Source organism: Apteryx rowi, unplaced genomic scaffold (genome assembly GCF_003343035.1).
Source record: "Apteryx rowi isolate R43461 unplaced genomic scaffold, aptRow1 scaffold_36, whole genome shotgun sequence".
Classification (NCBI taxonomy): domain Eukaryota; kingdom Metazoa; phylum Chordata; class Aves; order Apterygiformes; family Apterygidae; genus Apteryx; species Apteryx rowi.
This window is the reverse complement of record NW_020450085.1, coordinates 1,458,144-1,477,893: the sequence shown is the minus strand read 5'-3', so window position 1 is coordinate 1,477,893 and position 19,750 is coordinate 1,458,144. Positions and strand designations below refer to the sequence as shown.

The window sequence follows — 19,750 nt, the reverse complement described above, 5'->3', positions numbered from 1 at the left end:
GAGAGACTGCTCTCTTCTAGCTGGACAAATACTCATGGGAAACTGAATTAAAATGAACTCTGCATTGCCTCGACGAGTCGTTCGAAAGCTATTTCTTTTGCAATCCCTAGCAGGGAGCTCAGCCCACCATCGCCTACACTATAAGACATAGCTTTATGGCTGACATCTATTGATATAACAACATTTTGGCTAAGAAAGGGGCAGCGCCGTTCAAATTAAAGTACATGGTAATGCCTGTGTGTTCCCCAATACCTCACCTCAACCGCTGCTGCTTTAGCTTTCGCGACCCACCAGACGAGCAGCAGTCGCGGGAGAGCCGCCGCGGCAGACCACCGCTAAGGAGCCACGTGCGCACCTCGTGCGTGGCAGACTCGGAGGGCAGCCTGCACGATCCTGCCTTGCCCTCTGAGCACAGCCTCCGTGCGCGAACACCGCGCCGCTTCAGCATTCGGTTATCGTCATCACAACGACAGCTGGGAACCATCAGCCTAAGCCACATTTGCTGTCAATGAATACTCAAAAGTAAAGATGTTTCCACTATCTTTTAAAGAAGGGGGTCAAAGACATGGTTAGAGAAAAAAATTGCAGCTGAGGATAAAACTAACAGAAGAACATATATAGCTACTCACTATTTTTCGGCACAGGGTGAAAATAAAGCAAATAAACATCTTTTTTGTTTCCTGGTAGATTTTCTCTGATACTCTTTGTAACCTGAAGAGAATCCCAAGGCTGAGAAGGGCATGTCCATTAGAAACATGAAATCTAAGTAAATGCTACCTAAGGTTTTCTATTTTCCCCCCCAGTTCTTTAAGTTTTCATTACATTTTTACAATAACTAGTCTCCGCTACAAAGTGATTTTCCCCCTAGAAGTCTGAGGCATTTTTAACTACATAAGTAAATAAAAATGCTGTTTCTCTGTAGGAAAATGAGTTTTCAGGAGCAACCTGCCCATCACAGGGATACTGACAGAAAATGGGACCTTGGCAGGGATAGTAGGATGCTGATGTACCTTAACTAATCTCATAGAAGTTAGATCTGGTTGAGCTGAAAGGAGAGTGAGCTCTAAAGCGTTCATTTTCTTTAATTTAGGCATTTTTAAGAACAACTCATTTATACTAGGCTATGAGAGACAAAACTAATGACTTGACAACGGTCTCCTGCCATGCACGAGCTCAAGTACAAAGCAAGCTAAATTTCAGTTGAGCAAAACGTCATGCTAGAGAAGACTTCTTAAGGAGGGGAAGAAGAATCAAAGATTTCTATTCACATGCTTCAGAGTGCTACAAGCATAGCCCTGTTACTGCAGACGTACACAGATGCCCCAGTACGAGTTTTCACAACACAGTCCTTCCTCCTCCCCTGTAACAGATATGATTGTAGCTGCAACTTCTGAGTGCTTCTTAATTTTATTAATCAATACTGACATAATTTTGTTGCATGGAATGTAACTTTGAAAGCTTATTCTTCAGTCTAACTCTAGACCAATAGTTTTCAGCCTTCTTGATTTTCAAATCCCTGAAGTTTTCCACTGGAGATGCAAATTTCTATATGGGAAATTCAGAACTACTGTAAATTGCTTTTCTTAGCTGTTTTTCCACAGACTTAGAAATAGCCCAAATCCCCTACGAACTTCCAGGAGTAGATCAAGGTGTATTGGTCTAGCTATTTTCTGGACCACAAGTTGGGAAGTTCTCTAGAGCTTTCCCTCATTTCAGGACAACTGCCAAGACCCCGCGGAGCCATAGCTGCCAGGTACCGACTCAGGGCCACCTTCTTTTCCAGACTCTGGAGTGGCAGGGGGGAAGGCCAGAGGTTGCCTTGTGCATGCGTTCATGTTCAAAAATAAATAAACCAAGCCAACCACACATGACCTCCATGCATGGTAGCTCTACCAACTACACCCAACTCACACCAGGATTTTTGTGAACAAGTTTCCTATTTCCAGCTGCATTACCTGTATACTTTGCTGATCTTTTTTTTTACAGGGTCCCAACCTGGCTTACACAAGGAAAATGAATATGCTAAGAAAACCATTCCTGCACCACAGTGCAAGAAAGGGCCAGAAGCGTCAGGTTTTGGGGACCAAATTCATTCAGACTTGTTAAATTATACAATGGGTGCTTGTATTTGTTCAGTCCAGCTGTGGTTCTGAAATGGCTTTATAGTTTTGGGGAGTTTTCCAATTGTTTTTCAACCGACAATTCAGAAGGGCAATATGGCATTACTTAACTTCCAGGATTTTCAGCTTGACAGAAATAAAGCAGCAATGCTGACTGTAAGTGTTAGCCTTTTTAAATTCTAGAGGACAGTCATTTTCCACTTCTGCTACCAAAATGAGAAGTTTTCCTGTATATGTTATTCTATTTTCCTATTACACTGCAAACTACAGTGTTCAAAAAGCAAAGGATTTATATTTCCAGTAATTAAATATACTCACTTTAAAAAAACAAAACAAAACCCTCAAAGATATATACATAATAAGGCTTTTCCTTACATGCTTTCCTTTAATTACCTTACCGCTTAGCTCTCCAGTCAATGTGAAAGGGTCTGAATCCCCTACCTAGACAGCTAGACAGATTTCCTGCTCTTTGAAGGCATTACTGAAGTCAGGTATTACTTGTGCTCCAGGTTAGTCAGTGACGAGATGCAATAAATAAATAAATAAATAGATAGATAAAATAAAAATACCCACCACTGCTTATGGTAACAGTTGTTAGTCCCTTGCCTACCACCAGCTTGTTTGGGATTCACAAATGAGAGGTGTTACATAAACTGCAACATGATGCTATAAATGAAGTCATTCCTATCAATCTATCTGCATAGCTGCCACCTCTCATCAGGCTGTGAAAAGCAATATGATTATACCAAATCCGTGCCCTAAAGGCTACCAAACAAGGCTTGAGATGCAACAACCAAATAATTTTTATGGACCAAAAGCATTATTTTATAAATATTGTAGATCCAGCCATTATTGCTTATCTAACAAAATTCATGGGCACAACAACAAGATTTTAAAGCAGTGGTTGCTCCTGTTCTGCCATCTAGCAATACGTTGCTAATGCTTCCGCGTTTGACAGTTACAGGGGCTCTCTGCTATTGAAATGTGCATATTTCCCCTATGTCTATTCTTTAAGGAATTCACATTTCAATAGCAGAGAGTCCCTGCTACTGTGCTCTCACTCCTTAAACAGATGTGAGCAGGAAGCATGCAGAATTGTTTCCTATCGGCCTAGATAAAACGCTTTCTTCTTTGAAAGACCAGATGATAAGAGCTGCTAGAGCTTTGAGGGGGTGTGTCTGCTTCTTTCTTAGGGACTGCCTTAGAGAACAACCCCAAAAAACTCAGAACAGCTTTTCAAACTCTAGAGTCAACTTGCATTACAGTGTGAACTAGGAACACCCAGCTATTAAAACAAAACACAAGTACCTAGGTAAAACAAAGAAACAAAAGGACTTATAAGCACACCATTGACCTGCCCACTATGTTCTTTACACGTTTCTCCTGCAGTTTCAGGATAGTAAGTCAGTCGTTTCTGGGCTGCACAAACTGTACATCAGCTCACTAGCAAAAGTATCTTCCTGACACCTCTCAACAGAGCTGTGTGCTGCATTCCTCAGCAGTATCCCCGTTTCTGCACACCTGGGTCAGGTATGGTTAGCTCCCTTTCTCTCAGGGGGTTGCACCCAACAGCCAGGATAAAACACATCTATGGTTCAGCCATGCAAAGGCACAGGAAAAATTAACGTATTAAACAGTTTATGCCATGAGTCAAGTTCAGTCCACAGATACCTGGCACTTCCCTACATCAATGTCCTTCTAAGATAAAAAACTTTACAAATGCAAGTGAATAATTTAAATTCTGCATTAAATTAGCACCTTTTTCATATCTAATCTCAACTCTTATGTCCAACAACTGACCTGCTCAAGAAAGCACTCAACACCATATGCCAGTACATTTCCAAGCTGGCACTGCCATGCTCCACTCTGTTGGTCCCAGTAGACATCAGGGTACAGAAAGCCGCCATGGATTTGCCAGCAGTGAATCCAATACAATGCACTTAACACAGCGGCGCCCGAGAGATTTTGTTGGTGGTGAAGTCTGCAATGACGGGCACAGTTGCTGGAGCTCAAAGATTCAGAACAGTGTTTTCTGCAACAGAGTTATTGATGTCTTTGGGACACTTGCAGGAAACCAGCTTAGAGGAAGGTGATGGTTCATATTTCTTGTGTTCATCCAGCATTAATGTGCACAGTTGGTAAGCCCAAAATTGCACTATGTACCTAGGGCTTCCTCCTCTTTTAATCCCAACATTTTACAAAAAAAAATATATATATATATATATATATGTATCTCCAAGGGAGATCACTTCCCCTTACCAAGGCTCCATATTTCACTGCAGCAACTCTGTGCATGCCTCAGTCTTTTAAATACAACTGCTTAGACCCCCCGCCTCATTAGCAAACAAAGCACAATGCCCGCTAGCACATGTGAGCACTGCTTTTCTCTCAGTGAGTGAGCTTTAAAAATTTAAAGGGAAGTAACTTCAGGAACAGAGATTACTTTTTTAGAAAGAGTAATCAAAAATTACCTGCTGGCATTCAAAGCATCCAAATCCACACGATCAGTATAGAAGCAGCTTCGAAGCCTATTAGTCACAGCAGATATGCACGCCCTACAAGACACAGTCAGTTCTTCAGAAGTCTGCACGGCCAAATGACAAGATACTTTGGATCGAGTAAGCCACTGTGTCATTTCAGAAGTGAAAGCCCAGCAAAAGCATGAATAAAAGATACAAAACTGCCTGCCAGGTAAGTCGCAGGAGGAAAATTAAGAGGACCAAGAAGAAACACGAACAACTATCTGAAGACTATTACATACATCTGAAATGGATACATACAGGAGAACTAACACATCCACAAAACTGATGGGTTTTCAGTTCATGGTGCAGAAGCGCAGCAGGAATCAAGGCAGGCACAAAGCAAAACTCAGAAAGACAAACCTACTGCTAAATCTAAAATTTAAGTAGTCCATGCTTTCCTGAAGATGCCACACGGCCTGTAAGCTGCGGGGCAGGGGGTTCTGTCATACTCTTTGATGTTAAGATAGTTTTCCCTGCTCTCTCCAACTGAACCAAAGTGTCTGCACTCTAACCCAAGGGGGAAAAGGTATTTGGGTCAGAACATGCCTTTAACAAAGACGTAGAACAAAGATCTCAAACAAAAGCGCAGTGAGTAATTACTGCATGAGGAATCAGTTTGTAGTTAACAGATAGTATTGTCCCAAAAGCTCTGAGGAAAATAAAATGAGATGGATAAATCTAATACGTTCTGAATTGATTGCAAACGCCCACAAAACTGATCTAACACCAGGGTGGCCAGCAAAAGACTAACAAAGGGCTTGTATTAAAACGCAGCAGGTAAGAAGGCTGTCATTACCTCCTTAGCTTAAGACATGCAGATTTTGTTTTGATCACATCATCTCTGTAAAACATGGAATAAACGACGGTGCACAGGAAGGCAGCATACAGCAAGGGGACAAGCAGCTGAGAAACTACATGTGGAAAAGAAAAAAAAAAAACAACAACAACAACAACMACCACCACCACCCTCAGGGAGGAGAATCGCTTCCACTGCCCAGCCAGCAAGGACAGAAAAGCTCGCTGGGGAGGAAGAGGACCAGGGCAGCAGAACTGAAGGCAGGCAATCTCTCTGCCTTTGCTGCCTAGCCCGCAGGCTCTCAAAAAAGAGCCGAGCTGCTCAAAGCAGGACAGTCCTCGACAGACAGTGGTTGTGGGCACCGTTTCCACACAGCTGCAGCTAGAAAGTCTATCTTGAAAATCCCAGACGAGAGCTAGAATGCAAATTCTGCGCAGAGGGGCCGTGCTCTTAGGAGAAGCGAGGGCTCAAATAATGCAGACCTCACCTACCTGAACTAACCCTGAATCACCAAACTGAATTTAACATTTATAAAGGATGTATCTGCATATTAGAAACCAAACTGTCCTTTATTTTATCTGTAAGCAAAATAAATTGAATTTCAGAATAAATAAAATAATGGTTGTTAAAAACAGCTTAAGTCAGTATACAACAAGCCTACAGAAAAATCCTACGAACACTTTTTGGCATTAAAAAAGACATGCCAATCCAAAACATATCTGCAGTTATTTGTAAGGCACCATGACACAGCAGCAAAGAGCACAGAAAAAAGAAGGGGGGGCAGGTAATTACCTGCAACTGCAATTATGCCATTAAAATCCCAAGCAATGGTTCCAGAAAACCGCCAAACACTACTGAATTCATAACAGACTATACAACGTAAACAAGGTCACTATACAATGTAAACAAGGTCACAGGTCACCCTGTAAAATGACTGCAATACTTAAGAAATAAAAAAAAAAAAAATACAAAATATGTGAGTCACCAGAAGAAAACACTACGCAAATTCCTTCGCGCCACTCCCCGAAGTCTCCTACACTTCCACAGAACCTTATGCACAGAAATGAGCTATGCATGTGGTTGCTTCAGCATTTGTTGCAAGACTTGAGTTGCGATAGAGCCTGCCATTACACTGGCACATCACTGATTTGCAGAAAAACAAGTCGTCCAGTTCACTGAGGAATTCATCACGCCCTCGGGGACCTTCCTGGACTAGAGCTGGTTCCACATTTTGGTCCTCCGCAAGAACAGACTACCTGAGGGCCACTGTATGTAGTTCTGTTGTTTATGCTAGGGAGTACCTTAGCAGAAACGAAGGCCTGACTCACATCTTCAGGCAACAAATCTACAGGTCCAGTTCACACAGTCACTATGAACACCATTCATATTTCTCCTTATTTCTTATTTTACCTCCCATTTGTGGTACAGCCGAATTTGGGTGGTAAAACCACAGTATCTCTACATGGCAAGACTCCATTCTATGTATGGGAAAAAAGATATTACCCATGTCTTTGACAGAGATGTAGGTCAATTTTTTTTTATATAATATATAGCTATAAATAATATACAAGTCATCTTCTGGTAGACCCTATTTGTGCCATATTTGCAATTAGTGTAAAAGTCCAATTTGACAGGAACCAGACACAGGAAGGATTTAAGTATAGCATAGCAGTATTTCCACAAAGATGGCTTAACTATTAGTAACAAAACAAGCTTTGATCCAAGAATAAATCTATATAAAGGGAATTAAGCTCAATGCATTAATCTATGCAAAGACTGATAGAAATATTAATTGCTAGGTATAAGATATTTCTCCTACTGTCAATGTTCATTTTCCCCCCACTGTTTACAGTTCATTCAAAATTTAGGCAATTAATAGGAATGAACCTGTGAGACTGTCCCTACAAAAAGTTGCCAACCCCCTTGTAAGTTTAAAATAATTGCAATACACACTACTGTAACTATTAAAAGGCTTAAATGCAAAATTCAACACTTTCAAACATTCATGCAAGTAGTAGTACCAAGATTTGAGTCAAATTTTGAGAAATTATATTAAAAATGCTCACTATGTTCCAGTCTCATCTCCTTCCCTCTAGGATTTAACACAACAATGTAGTAAGGATTTGCAGAAGCCTAACTACTGACTTGCAGTTAGTTTTTGTGAAGTAGTAGACTTTATTTACTGTAGCTTTCAACCATAAGTTTTAACAGCTCATATTAATCTCTATTTAAATACATTTCAGGTAACCATAATGGATGATGCCAAAACATATATTTAAAGATGACTTATAAAATTTTGTAGCCTGTCAAGTGACTTCCATGCTTTTCCTTTTTCACTGGTCAAATCCTGTCTAAATCAACTTAACCTGAGCTATAATTAAAACAGTGACCACTATTTTGGGAGAAAGCAGAAATGTCCCATAGTATCCTTCCCAAATATTCACTGTGTCTCCTCCCCCTTAGAGAGGGAATTTCTGGAAAACATAAACATGCACCCTGTGTCCTGAATGGTATATTATACCACCAACTTTGAGAATCATAAAAATGTTATTGAAACCTCCAGTCACGACATAAAAAGTAACTTTAACAAAAAGCTGTACATCTACAGTTAGTTGTCTTCATTCACTACTAAAATATACACAGTCTTGGATATATTATTTGTGGGCTGTTTTTCCCCTTTAATCTTAAATTCAGATTAAATTAGTACTTTCAAAAAACCCCAGAGAAACGTCTCATTAGTAGAAAAGCTGCCAGGCTTATGAGTTTGCAGGCAAAATTCAGAACAGGAAATATCTGGCCTTCTTTTAATTTATTATGCTGGTAACACATGACAAAAACAAGTTCTCTGCATCAAGAATTCCAAAGTTGCAGTTTTCTAAATATAGTTAATTTCATAAATGAGCAAAATGTGATTTTATAATTTTTTCTTTCACCAAACAAGTAGTTTTCTTAAGATAAGAAACCTGAGTTACTGTTTATGGGTAGAGAAGTGGTAAGAAACAGTAAGAGGTGGTAAGGAATCCACTTCTGGAAATGGATTCTGTCTAGAAACTGCCAGACAGCCTATACTAGCTTTTCACAGAGTAGCTTGCATTGCCCCCTGCCCCCTTGCCCTTCAGATATTAAAATTTGGAAAAAGCCAACTCGCCCAGTACGCACAGACTTTGCATACCCCCGCTCCTCTCAAAGCCTCACTAGCATCCTCTGGGCAAGGGGCTGCTGGGGCAGCTCACAGCCCAAGTCAGGCCCAGGGTGGAGACAGCTCCCGACCAAAACGGGGATGGGGGCAGCTCCACAGCCCCACAGCCGCAGCTTCACAAATTGAGGAAGCATATCCTGCATTGCGAATGGAGAGGCGGAAGAGGGATGCTACAGCCCCTCGGTTTCCATGCACATTGACACCTGCAAGTCCTGGCTCAGTGCCCGGCATTGGCACATGCTGCCCTGGTGCCTCCTGCCCAGACTGCGAGAGCATCCACTGCGCTGTGGCTTGTCTCACAGGAGGACCCGAAGCAAGCAGTGACAAGGACACCGAGCTAAACTCAAAAGACTGCCACATTACTCTTATTCTGCTATATGGAATCCAAACAGCAGCAATAGCTCCAGAGGGGCTGAGTTTATTGAAGTGAATGGGCTTCCAAGAGGGGCTGTGTGGCAACACAACCGTCACCTTCAGGCAAGCATACTGGTGGGATTGCATTCGGTGCTCTTTCCAGTCCTTGTAAAATAAGAGCTGTTTGCAGCACTCATGCCAAAAAAACAAAACTCTGCTACTTTTCCTTGTGGAGAATCCTTATTTGTTTTGTATGACCTCATCTGTAAAACCAAAACCTTCAGTGTCAAAAACAAGATGACAGAACACAGAGTGAAATAAAATTTACCGAAAAAGCAAAATGCCATATCCAGATGTGCTAAAGCATCAACATCCAAGTCTGGTGCATCAAGGCAGACAAAGTACTCTAAATTAAAGAAAGAAATCTTGCACTTTACACAGAACCAGCACTCTGCCAGTGAACGTACTGGCATCCAGAAAAATCAGTGGCAAAAACCAAAATTCGGTTTACAGAAAGACAGGCTTGAAGCACTGATCAAAGTATCGAAGCATTTAGGAAAACAACCTTCAAAAAAGAAGGGAATCTATATATGCAAGATCTATATATGCCTGAGAGCCAGGGACTTAAAGATTCTGCAAGTGCCTGAAACAAATAGACTCAAAAGGAAAGTGTATAATTTATGCCTGCCACAGGGATAAATAATTAGTAGAAAGAGATGCTTTCCCACTATACTTTTAGTCCTCTTCTGTTGACTGTCTCTTTCTTTAGGCTTTCAGTAAATGGAAATGGGAGGGGGGGAGATTTATTCAATTTTGTTGAGGAAAAAAATGCATTTACGAGCATCTGATTTGAAAAATAAAAATCCATAGTCATTAACAGCTAGCTTTCAATTTCCTTTCAGTTTGTTTATTCAGGGCAAGATCAAAAAGAAATAGTTTAAACATCCTGATGAGACCCACCTTCAGCTTCTGCAGTCAGACACAGATATTTCACTATACTGTATGATGTGTGCATGCCCAATAATTGCGTTCTTGTGTATTACACCAACCTCAGGAGGGGATGCAACTCCTAAGGCATACTTGCAATCTTTTGTTCCTGAGCTGATCTGAGGCCTAACCAACATAATTAACATTGATAGGGTCCTAAATTATGCCTTACCTCCAATGTGAGACTGCTGGACCACCTGGATGAGCCACAGTCCGACTCTGACACATTCCTTACATCAAACCTGAATCTAACTGAGCTGCCATCCTCCATTTCTGCACTGCGGGAACTCCCCCAGCTACTGCATTTACAATCTCCTTGTGCTGCAAACACAGAATAGGAAGGATGGCCTCAGTCACTGCACCCTCTTCTTCTGGCAAAAACAGTAAGATATGACAACTTGCATTTGCTCTGTTTCTGCAGAAGTAAAATGCCCAGATTTACTCAAGAGCATTATAGAAAAGATTGTGAACTGTATTTTGTCTCTGTAAATCTGGGACAGGTCACTTTTCCATTCTGCAGTTTTGGAGGGTTTTTTGACAAAGCATAACACGAAGTCTTTAAGACAAGAACAACATAATTCCATTTTACAATAGTCTAAATTAAAAGTCCATCAAAAACAGTTTTCCTTTTGTCTCTAGTACTGGGGAAGCATTTTAATTTGTTTTAGAGTCATGACCGTTTACATAAACGGGCAAAAAATAAAAAGCACGCATGCAGTGATAAATACCACAAGGAACATATTTCTTCAGTCTTTCACACAGATCTGAACTCAAACATAAAACAATAGGGAAGCAATGACAATTGCCAATAAAACTTCAAGCTGTCAGTTGTATTTGGTTTGGAAGTCAACCAGACACCCTATCCAGTGGGATTTCCAAGCATAAACTCTCATTGCAGTTATCTACCAGTCAGAGAGATGTTGCAGTATGCTTTCAGCAGCAATGGAACATTTCTGGAGTCTGAACTTAAAATTCCTATTTTTCTATGCTATTGAAAAATTAAAATAGGCATTTGAGTCTCTCTCTTGCTCATCTGATCCAGGTTTCACGCTGCACAACTTGTTAATAGCCAAACTGAATTTGAAAATACATCTGGCTTCCAGTCCTTTGCTTCAAAAGCTAGGACACACAATTATATAAAAGATGCCTAGAACTGTATACGGTATAAATTTTTTTAAAAGAAATCTTCTATGCACTTGCTACAAATTGTAGACAACCTTGGAAAAACTATTAATGCATTCTGGAATATTTTAATAAGTTTTTGAACACTCAAAAAATATGTATGTATGTAAATAAATACCCATAACTTGAAAATAAGCAAAATACCCAGGAAGCAGGCATGCACCTCAGGCACATAAGCTTCGAATCTGTTCCACATGTGAAGACTGTACACATAACCCTGTGCCTTTAGCTCCTACATGAGGGCATAAAGAACTGTTCAAGTCCCTCATTGCTCAAAGCCTAAGTAACAGAGGACTCGGGCAGCAGGAATGAAGGTATGCTGCAGGATCCACAACTACACTACCTTGAAGAACAAGTAATAATAGAGTTAAAAACAAACAAGCAAACAAAAAACCTACACTTTTTCCAACTATTCAGCGAGGTAGAGTCTGCTCATATGCCTCCCTCTCCTCAGGACAGTGGGAATGAGGAAGTTTTAGCTGTACCGATGAGAAATTAGGAGATCAGTATTCCAGATCTGGCACCTGATCTAGCAACGCAGTCCAGCATGCAATGTTTGACAAATGCAAACTGACCACTCCACAGAGCTGCCTTCTCTATTTCTGGTATCATGACATTCCAGACAAGGTAGATAACTTCTGCATGGGTAGAAGTGAGCCTTGCCAACTGCTCCACGTCAATCCATTTCAACTGCTGTTGGGATGATTTCAACACTTTTAGCACTCGGAGCAGTCAGCTGTCGCCAAAACAGGTTGGGGGGGGGGATGGTGGGAAAGCTTTCTCAATGATTTACGCTTAAATAGCATTAAAGAGTATGCTCTATATGCTCTGTGTAGAGTAGTAGCTTTGGGAAAAACACAGAAAAGCAGTCTAGTTTAAATCAGAACTCAGAAGCCACTGTAGAAGATAATCTTAAGAGGCATTTCAGTGCCACCTCTGCCCTGGAAACAAGACATGCAGGGTAGACCCCCCTATAAATCTGAAGCCCATTCTTCTACATCAAGTACTGGGTAGCAGAAATATTGTTTGGAGAATGAGACAGTAAACATGAGTAATACAAAAAGGGTGTCAAAGCACAGTAACATATCTTGTTGTCAAGAACACGGAAATACCATTCTGGAATTGTCCACTTTCTAACCAGAAGACAAAGAATTAATGAATTTTTTCCATTAACAGCCCTAAGAGAGATGGAAACAGGCAGAAAGAAAAGACCCATAGTAATGGCAAACTTCCCTCCCTCTCCCCTCCTTCACAACAGGGATCTCCTGCTCTCAGTCCTTGCTGGGGAACCATTTCCCACCACTGCAACATTTCCAGTTCCCTTCATGAACTGAGCTCATGCTTTCCATTCAAAGGGACAAAGACACACATCAAAACGGGAGATAAAGTGATCCATCAATTCTGGGTCTGTCCCCAGTCTACAAATACAGATCCGTACACTGAGGACTGAGGTCCAGTACTAGCTGTTCTTCCCCCAGTGTTTCTCTTCCTTGTTTCCAAAACTCAGATGTGGCAATTGTTAACTCAAACAGTTGCCTTGGGACTTCGTCTTAAAAGGAAGGACTTGCATTGAGACTGCAGACACGACACCCATCAACTCCACTTCACCATGGCTGCAGAAATCACTGCTCTTAAAGCAGTTCCAGACCCTTCTCGGCATAACCTATTAACATAAACCAGCACCAGTTTATGCTTGATTTGAAACACTGGGCTGTAAACTGCTGCAAGCAATTCCTGCACCCTCACAGTTCAAGCACAGGAGAGACCCTGTAATCTTGTCAGCCATCCCAGCGTGAGCTGTTCATACTACCAAGTCAGAACCTGCGGAAACCCCTCCGAACTTGGCCTTCGCTGCTCCCTTCACTTCAGAATCAGCTACAGCTCTCACAGGCCTGGCTTCAAATTGCTGCAGTTCCACGCGTGGACAAGAGAAAAGCATCAAGCATTCACTGGAGTGATGCTCCGCCCTGATGCGGAATTTTAAGAAAAGGAAGACATATATAGTTTATATAATTATGCATTTATGTTACTCCTTCACATCTCTAAACAAATTTAGCTCAGAAAGGAAGAGACATTTTCAACATGCACTGCTTAGAAAAGCAGCAGTATGTTTTAAAATGACTAGCTCTCCTCCCCAAAGCTGTGGGCTGCTAGCTAACAGATTCACAGTCTCACAACATCCATAAAACATCCATTTCCACTCCAAATGCTCCAGGAGATACCTCCCTTCAAAAATAGGTAAAAATCAGTGGCCTGGGCATTTTCCAGAGTCTAAATATATTTATATACAAATATATATATAGATCGATTTTTTTATATATGTGTGTATATATGTGTGTGTGCATATATATATTTATATATATATAAAAACTCATTTTCATTCTGTGATCTGACACAAATTATAAAGCAATATTACTAAAATTTGCTCTGGGCAGCAAGGAAATGATTAAAATTTGGAAACTAGGTTTTATGATCTGTTGAAAGAGCAAACGAGCACATAACACTTTCATAAAAAGACTTTATATATGAAACAAGAGGTTACATTACTACTACTTCGTGCAACAGTGAGAACCAAACAAACAGGGGGAAGCATGCCTCTGAACTGAGTGATGTCTTGGGGTAACAGATTCACAAGGACAGAAGAAAGGTGCTGAAACAGCATTTTCAATATGTGAGGAATTGTTTTCAGTTTTAGGACTCTGGTTTGGTTTTTAAGCTCTGCAGACTCCAGGTTGCTCTCCTAACAGTTTTATATGATGACAGAAGCAAACACTGCCTGTGTTTTGGAGACAGTCTTTGTTCTGATTTTGAACCAATCTCTCTCCAAGCTGAAGCCGGTAGATGTTGAAATATCAGGCTATCTGCACATTTTAAACTATTTGGTTCCTGCCGGCATGTACTGCAGTTCTCATTATGTAAAAATCGCCACATGTATTTCAGTATTGGCACTAACCTTCATGATGGCTGCTTGCTGCAGCTTAAGTGCTTTTTAAAGCACCCCCTCAAACTTCTTCATCTCCTAGAATCCTTCTTGCAGAAATGGCACCTTTTAAATAAGCGGGAAATTAACTTGCATTTTTGAAGACAGGTGATTCACTCTCCTACATGCTTACCTCTTCTTCTTTAAGAAAAGCTCATTTTTGTGAGCAATTCAGTTTTGTATTTCAGCTGAGGTTCCTCTAGCACCTTCACCCTGTACACAATTCATAACCAAGCCTATAACATCAGGGCAGATCCATAAAGAGCAAAGCAAGCTGCAGTCAGATGGGCTTGGCATGTACCCATAGGAGGCCAGATAAAGCAGTTTAGAGCTACAGGTTTCTGTGTTACATGCAGATGAGTTTAAACACAAGGAATGTATCATAAAGCCACCAAGTTAAAAACAAAACAAAAGAAAAAACCCTCAAACAACTGTTCAATATACACAAAAGACATTTTTTTAAATCCAAAGTAATCCTCTATGTTTTTTAGCCACAGACCAGAAAATAACTTATTCTACCAAAACTAAAAAAAAAAAAAAACACACAAAAAAAAAAAACAACACATAATCAGTAGAAGGGCCACAGGGAGTTAAACCATGCTACAATCTACAGTAAAATACATGATGCAAGATAAAAAAAGGGTTAGCTTGTACTTCATATATGTATTTTTCTTTGCCTTCTATCAGCAATTAATTACATTGGCAAGTATTAGGTTTGCACACATCACTTTAGCAAATGTTATCATTCATAAACTGGGTGGCAAGGAGTCATTTGGCACAACGCTTATTTGTCAGCATAAACAAACATGCATTCAGCACTATCATTCTCCTACTCCTCAGTAAGTGATAGTCCTCTGGGTTTACCCATGATTAATTGATTTGAAGCAGAATGTAATTTACCTTTTCTTAAACAAGTCAGTCGCTTGCGATGAGCCAATTCAACTGTTTAAAGTTTCCTAATGCAAGGGCACAAACAAGGGGAAGTTCCAGCACTCAGTCCTCTCACTGCTTTTTCTCAGTCCCATTTAGTTTGATGCAATTTAACAGGAATTGCTGTAGTTTTTACTCAAACATTTTTTGTTTAGTTTCATTGAAGGACTCAGCTACATTCAGTTACTTAATTACACTATCACTACAAAATTACAACTTTTTCTGAAATGGCCTTATCTGAAAACACTCTAGATTGTAGATTTCTACATGGCACACAACACTTCTTATTTTTATATCTATTTTTCTATTATTGAAAAGGTTATGAATATTTAAACACAAACTGAATGCTTAAATAACAAGAGGGTAAGCATGCCCATTTTTAACCACACCTGTATACCACCATAAACAGACAACACAAGAGGACACACTTACAGAATTGTAGACTGAGGCTCAAAAAGGCTAATAAGGCTGCCAAAGCCAGCAAGAACAGAAAACGGTTTCGGAAAAGCATTATTATTCGTTCTGCTTTCTCTTCATGGTTTCATCTCTGTATACGAATGGTTCCTGCAAACAACAAAACAAAGGCAAACATATTTCAGATGCAGAAGCATCAAAATAAATTCAAATATCATTTTGACAGTGTAAAGTTATTTCTTAAAGGCAAGCACGTGAAGTGATTCAAGCAGTATCAAGCAGTTGTCTTGACAGCAGTTACATTTGCTATATTTCCACAACACAGGAACCTTTCAAGTAAATGAAGAATTTGCTTTTTCCCGTAGAGGTTTTTTTCTGCTAATGCAAGGTTAAGGCTCATCTCATAATATTATCAACATTTCTTTAACAAAAATATCTCATTCCAATGCAAAACAATTTGTGACAAGAATATTATCATCTAAGGGCTCTCAAGAGCAATTTAGTAAATCACCCCTAGAAAAGAACATAATCCGATAATGTGCTGAAAAAGTTATTTCCCCCTCCCCATTAAATATGTTTCAAAGTAGTTTCTCTAAAGAGCATCCCTTTTACTAATACAAACTTACTTAAATTTAAGTTCTTATTTAAGAAAATAAAGATTTAAAAAAATTACCAGTACCACTATGCAGAGAATGGAACAGTGTATCAAATAAGGAGTAACACCTGGAATAATTTTGCATAAAAGTATTTTTAAACAACTGTTTCGACAAAGACTAGAATGACATATTTCAAATCAACAGATATTTATAGAAACTTCAAAACTCAAATAAGCTGTTGCAAGAGTTAAAAAAATATATTTCTCTTGAAAATACCTGAATAAGTAGCACTGCTAGTAAAAATGTCTCCCTTCCTCCTTGCAAAATGATATCACAAAAGCGCACAGAATTTGAACTGCACTGTTTTAACAGATGTCCATTTTCTGATGGAAAATGGTTCCACAGAAGGAATATTGGGGTTTTGTTGTCCCCCCCCTTTAAAAAAAAAAAAAAAAAAAAGCAGTCAGCTGCTCTTATAAGCAAAAGAGGCCTTTTTCTAGCACTGACAGAACATTGCAGGAAATTGCTTGGTCTTGAAAGAAATCTTCTGAGATTCCCAGGTCCTTTGAACTGGCTTCTGTTTACGACAGCACATCCAAAAACGTTGACAGAAAAGAACTTTTTTCCCACCAATGTTTCTTCTTGCTCTAACACTTACTTGCTCATAGAAAGAGATCTCTCTTGCTTCTTTTCTGCTTTTGAGAATAAAAAAAAGCTTATGTGCACATACAATTAAGAAATACCTGTTTACCAAAATCCTTCTGGGTTCAAAAAACTAACAACCTTACCAAGATTTTGATCTCAGTCTCTGAATACTGATAACCCAACAAGACTCAAAATTTCAAAATTTAAGCAATTATTTTCAAATGCTAATGAGAAAATTCTCCAAAAAAGTATTATGAATCACTGGATTTCTTATTGCATCTATTGTGTTTAGTCTTAAGAGTTGTTTGATCTGTGAACTGGCCATTTCCCAACGTGATTTCCTGAGTTTCAAGCAATGGGACTCAGAGCATAAATGGTCATCTTCCAGTAATGCAATCAATGGGACTTCCAGCACATGAAATTAAGAATGCATGTACATTTTGCAGGACCAAGGTCTGCCTGTCTCATTTTACTTCGAGAACCATCTTTACAGCCTTCAAAACTTTGGAACAACGGAAAGAACTAGAGGTTCTGCGAAGCAAGAAACCAGACCTGTCACAGCATTTTCCCAAAATGCCAATAGCACCATAGATGGCATGAGCMAGTAGTAATAAAAATAAATTAAAGAGAGAGGCAGAAGGAAGGATTTTAACTTAACAGTCTCAATTACTCAAAATCAAAGCTCTTCCTGGAACATCTTAAGGAAAGGTATGCCAACCTCACCACTGAAACTAAACTAACCTGCAAAGGAAAGAAGGTACAAGGATTAGTGAACACAAAACACTAGGAGAGTGTGAAGCAGTTAAGCCAAACAGATGGAATAACAGAAGAAAAACCAAAGGAAAAACAAAATTAGACTCAGCAGGGAGGAATAGGTAAAATATATTAAAAATTCTCAGGAACAAGAGTTCTTGTGTGCAGTCTACATTCATTAATGGCGCTGCTGCATAAATAAAAGTTGCCACATAAGAGGATAGATGACAATGTCAGAAAAAAAGAAGGTAACACGCACCTCAAATTAGCAAATAGTTTAGAGAAAAAGTTTAATCAGGTTTAAACCTTAATTGTAAGATCAGATGTTTTAAGACATTTAGGTACAAATAGTTAAGACACTATAAACAAGGTGAAAAGATTTTTCTTTTAGATGCACTTTAGCCCATCAACAAACTAAAGTTGCTGTGTCACGACTGATTAGGAGTAGCAAGGGTTCCTGTTGAGCAACTGATAAATGGGAGGCTGCCAATCCAATTTGTCCTGCTAGCAAACATCCTGGAATCCAGTGAGCTCGCGGGAGGCTGAGAACGGATGCAGCTGCTCCTCGGTGCCGGCACCCACAGGCTCCACGGGGAAAGCAGCACTCAGCCAGCCAACATTAAGTGGACGCGATACAATAAGCATTGCCAGCACTCAGTGAAGTGAGCACTTAGGAGCATATCCTAAGTGGGGAGCTTAAGGAAAAAAAACAACAAACCAACGACCTTACCTCCCCATAAAGCCATTTGCCTACGTACACTGCCAAAAAGCATGCACATTTGGGGTATTCAGAAAATACTACTACATAAGAGGCTGCAGTGTTGCAGAGCATCTGCTGCTAACATGACATTTAGAGAATATTGATCTTTACCTATTTAATTTGCAGACGGGCCAGAGTGCAGGTCATGTCCAGCCTCACCATCTCCACTCGTAAGCTCTTAGTATACCCAAAGGTCAGTTTTATCAACAACTGACAGTGCTGCCTCTCCAGTCTCCAGGTCTGAGTTTTGGGTCTTTTCCTCCCAGATAAGTAAGTAGTTACTAGCTCCAAAGATCAATAAGGACTATTGTGCTGCAAACCAGGCAGAAGTCAGCATTTGAGTACTAGCGCTCTGCCAGTAGCTTCACAAGCGGACCCCAGTCACTGCTTTCCTAGCCCAGCGCTGATAAGGGCTCTTTTGCTCAAGACAGAACATGAGACTGGATAAAGCCCTGTAGGACCAGGAACTTAATTAGACAACATTAATTCCAAGAGTGACGCACATAAGCAGGCTAGACATTCTGAAGAATAGTTGTTATTAAAACATCCTATATCTAAATGCAGATAATTTAAAGGCTATTTCTTGAGCCACCTTTTGTGGTATACCTACCTAACCAATTCTTTTTTTCTTTTAAACATAATCCAGAAGATTCAACTCATCACAACAAGCCAGAATGACTCACAGCATTTAAAGTACCCTCAGCTCTTACCTAATCACGCAAGATGATGCCAACACAAACTAATGTAAGCTGCTAGACTACTGCATGCTCACACAAGGGTAAAAACAGTCTTAACAAGAAAAGGCCAGGCCAGGGAGTCAGGAGACTCTCCCTATGCCTCTGCAGGCTCTTGGAACAATTTGGTCAAGCCACATTCTTGCTTTCAGGCTATTTGACTGGAAAAGTTAATAACTACCTAGAAATGCTACAAAAGCAGCACATCTGAACCACACACACACACAAAATGCTGAAAGCCTAGAGCAAGCATGGGGCTCCCCAGTGCACAGCTAACCTACTTGTTCAGAAGGAGCTGGGTATTTCTAGCTACTGCTCCACATGCAACTCCCCACCCCCTTGCGTGCAAAGTGCAGAAAAAACACTCTAGTTTTGCAGGACTGTTATTAGCCAAACTATTCCTTTTGATTTTTTTTTTTAATCAAGCCCTGAAAATAACTTGACATGAACGCTTTCAAGTCTCTTGTAGAGTTAGTCATGACATTAAACCACCACTGCCATCAAACTTCTGTGCCAATTGACTGATATGATGGCCTCTAAATTAGCTGTATCCATCTAGAATACAGACCTACTATCCAGCATGAAGCCTAAGCACATTATCACACTGAATCACCATGACAGCTTAAATGAATTTACTTGATTAAAATAGCATGTCTCCATAAATAATCAATAGTACTCTTCAAAGTCTGCTTCAACAAAATTACTGCATTTATCTGATACGGCACATCAAAATGACACAGACTGCTGAAATACAAGTAAGCAAAAATGGTCACAATGA

At 40.0% G+C, this 19,750-nt stretch overlaps 1 protein-coding gene across 3 annotated transcripts in view; it reads right to left on the bottom strand.

Moving 5' to 3' along the window:
• Nucleotides 1-16,440, bottom strand: part of PXYLP1 (2-phosphoxylose phosphatase 1) — a 46,429-nt gene extending 29,989 nt beyond the window's left edge. The window contains exons 1-2 of one of the 3 annotated variants that reach the window (XM_026073088.1): nucleotides 16,357-16,440; nucleotides 15,503-15,634 (exon numbers count right to left, since the gene is read on the bottom strand). In XM_026073088.1, the coding sequence (XP_025928873.1) occupies nucleotides 15,503-15,581 (79 nt within the window). In that variant the 5' untranslated portion in view covers nucleotides 15,582-15,634; nucleotides 16,357-16,440. Of the gene's footprint in view, nucleotides 1-4,591; nucleotides 4,676-15,502; nucleotides 15,796-16,356 lie in introns of those variants that run through there. The other 2 variants (XM_026073087.1, XM_026073089.1) reach the window with 2 other exon arrangements.
• Between the last annotated feature and the right edge of the window lie 3,310 nt (nucleotides 16,441-19,750).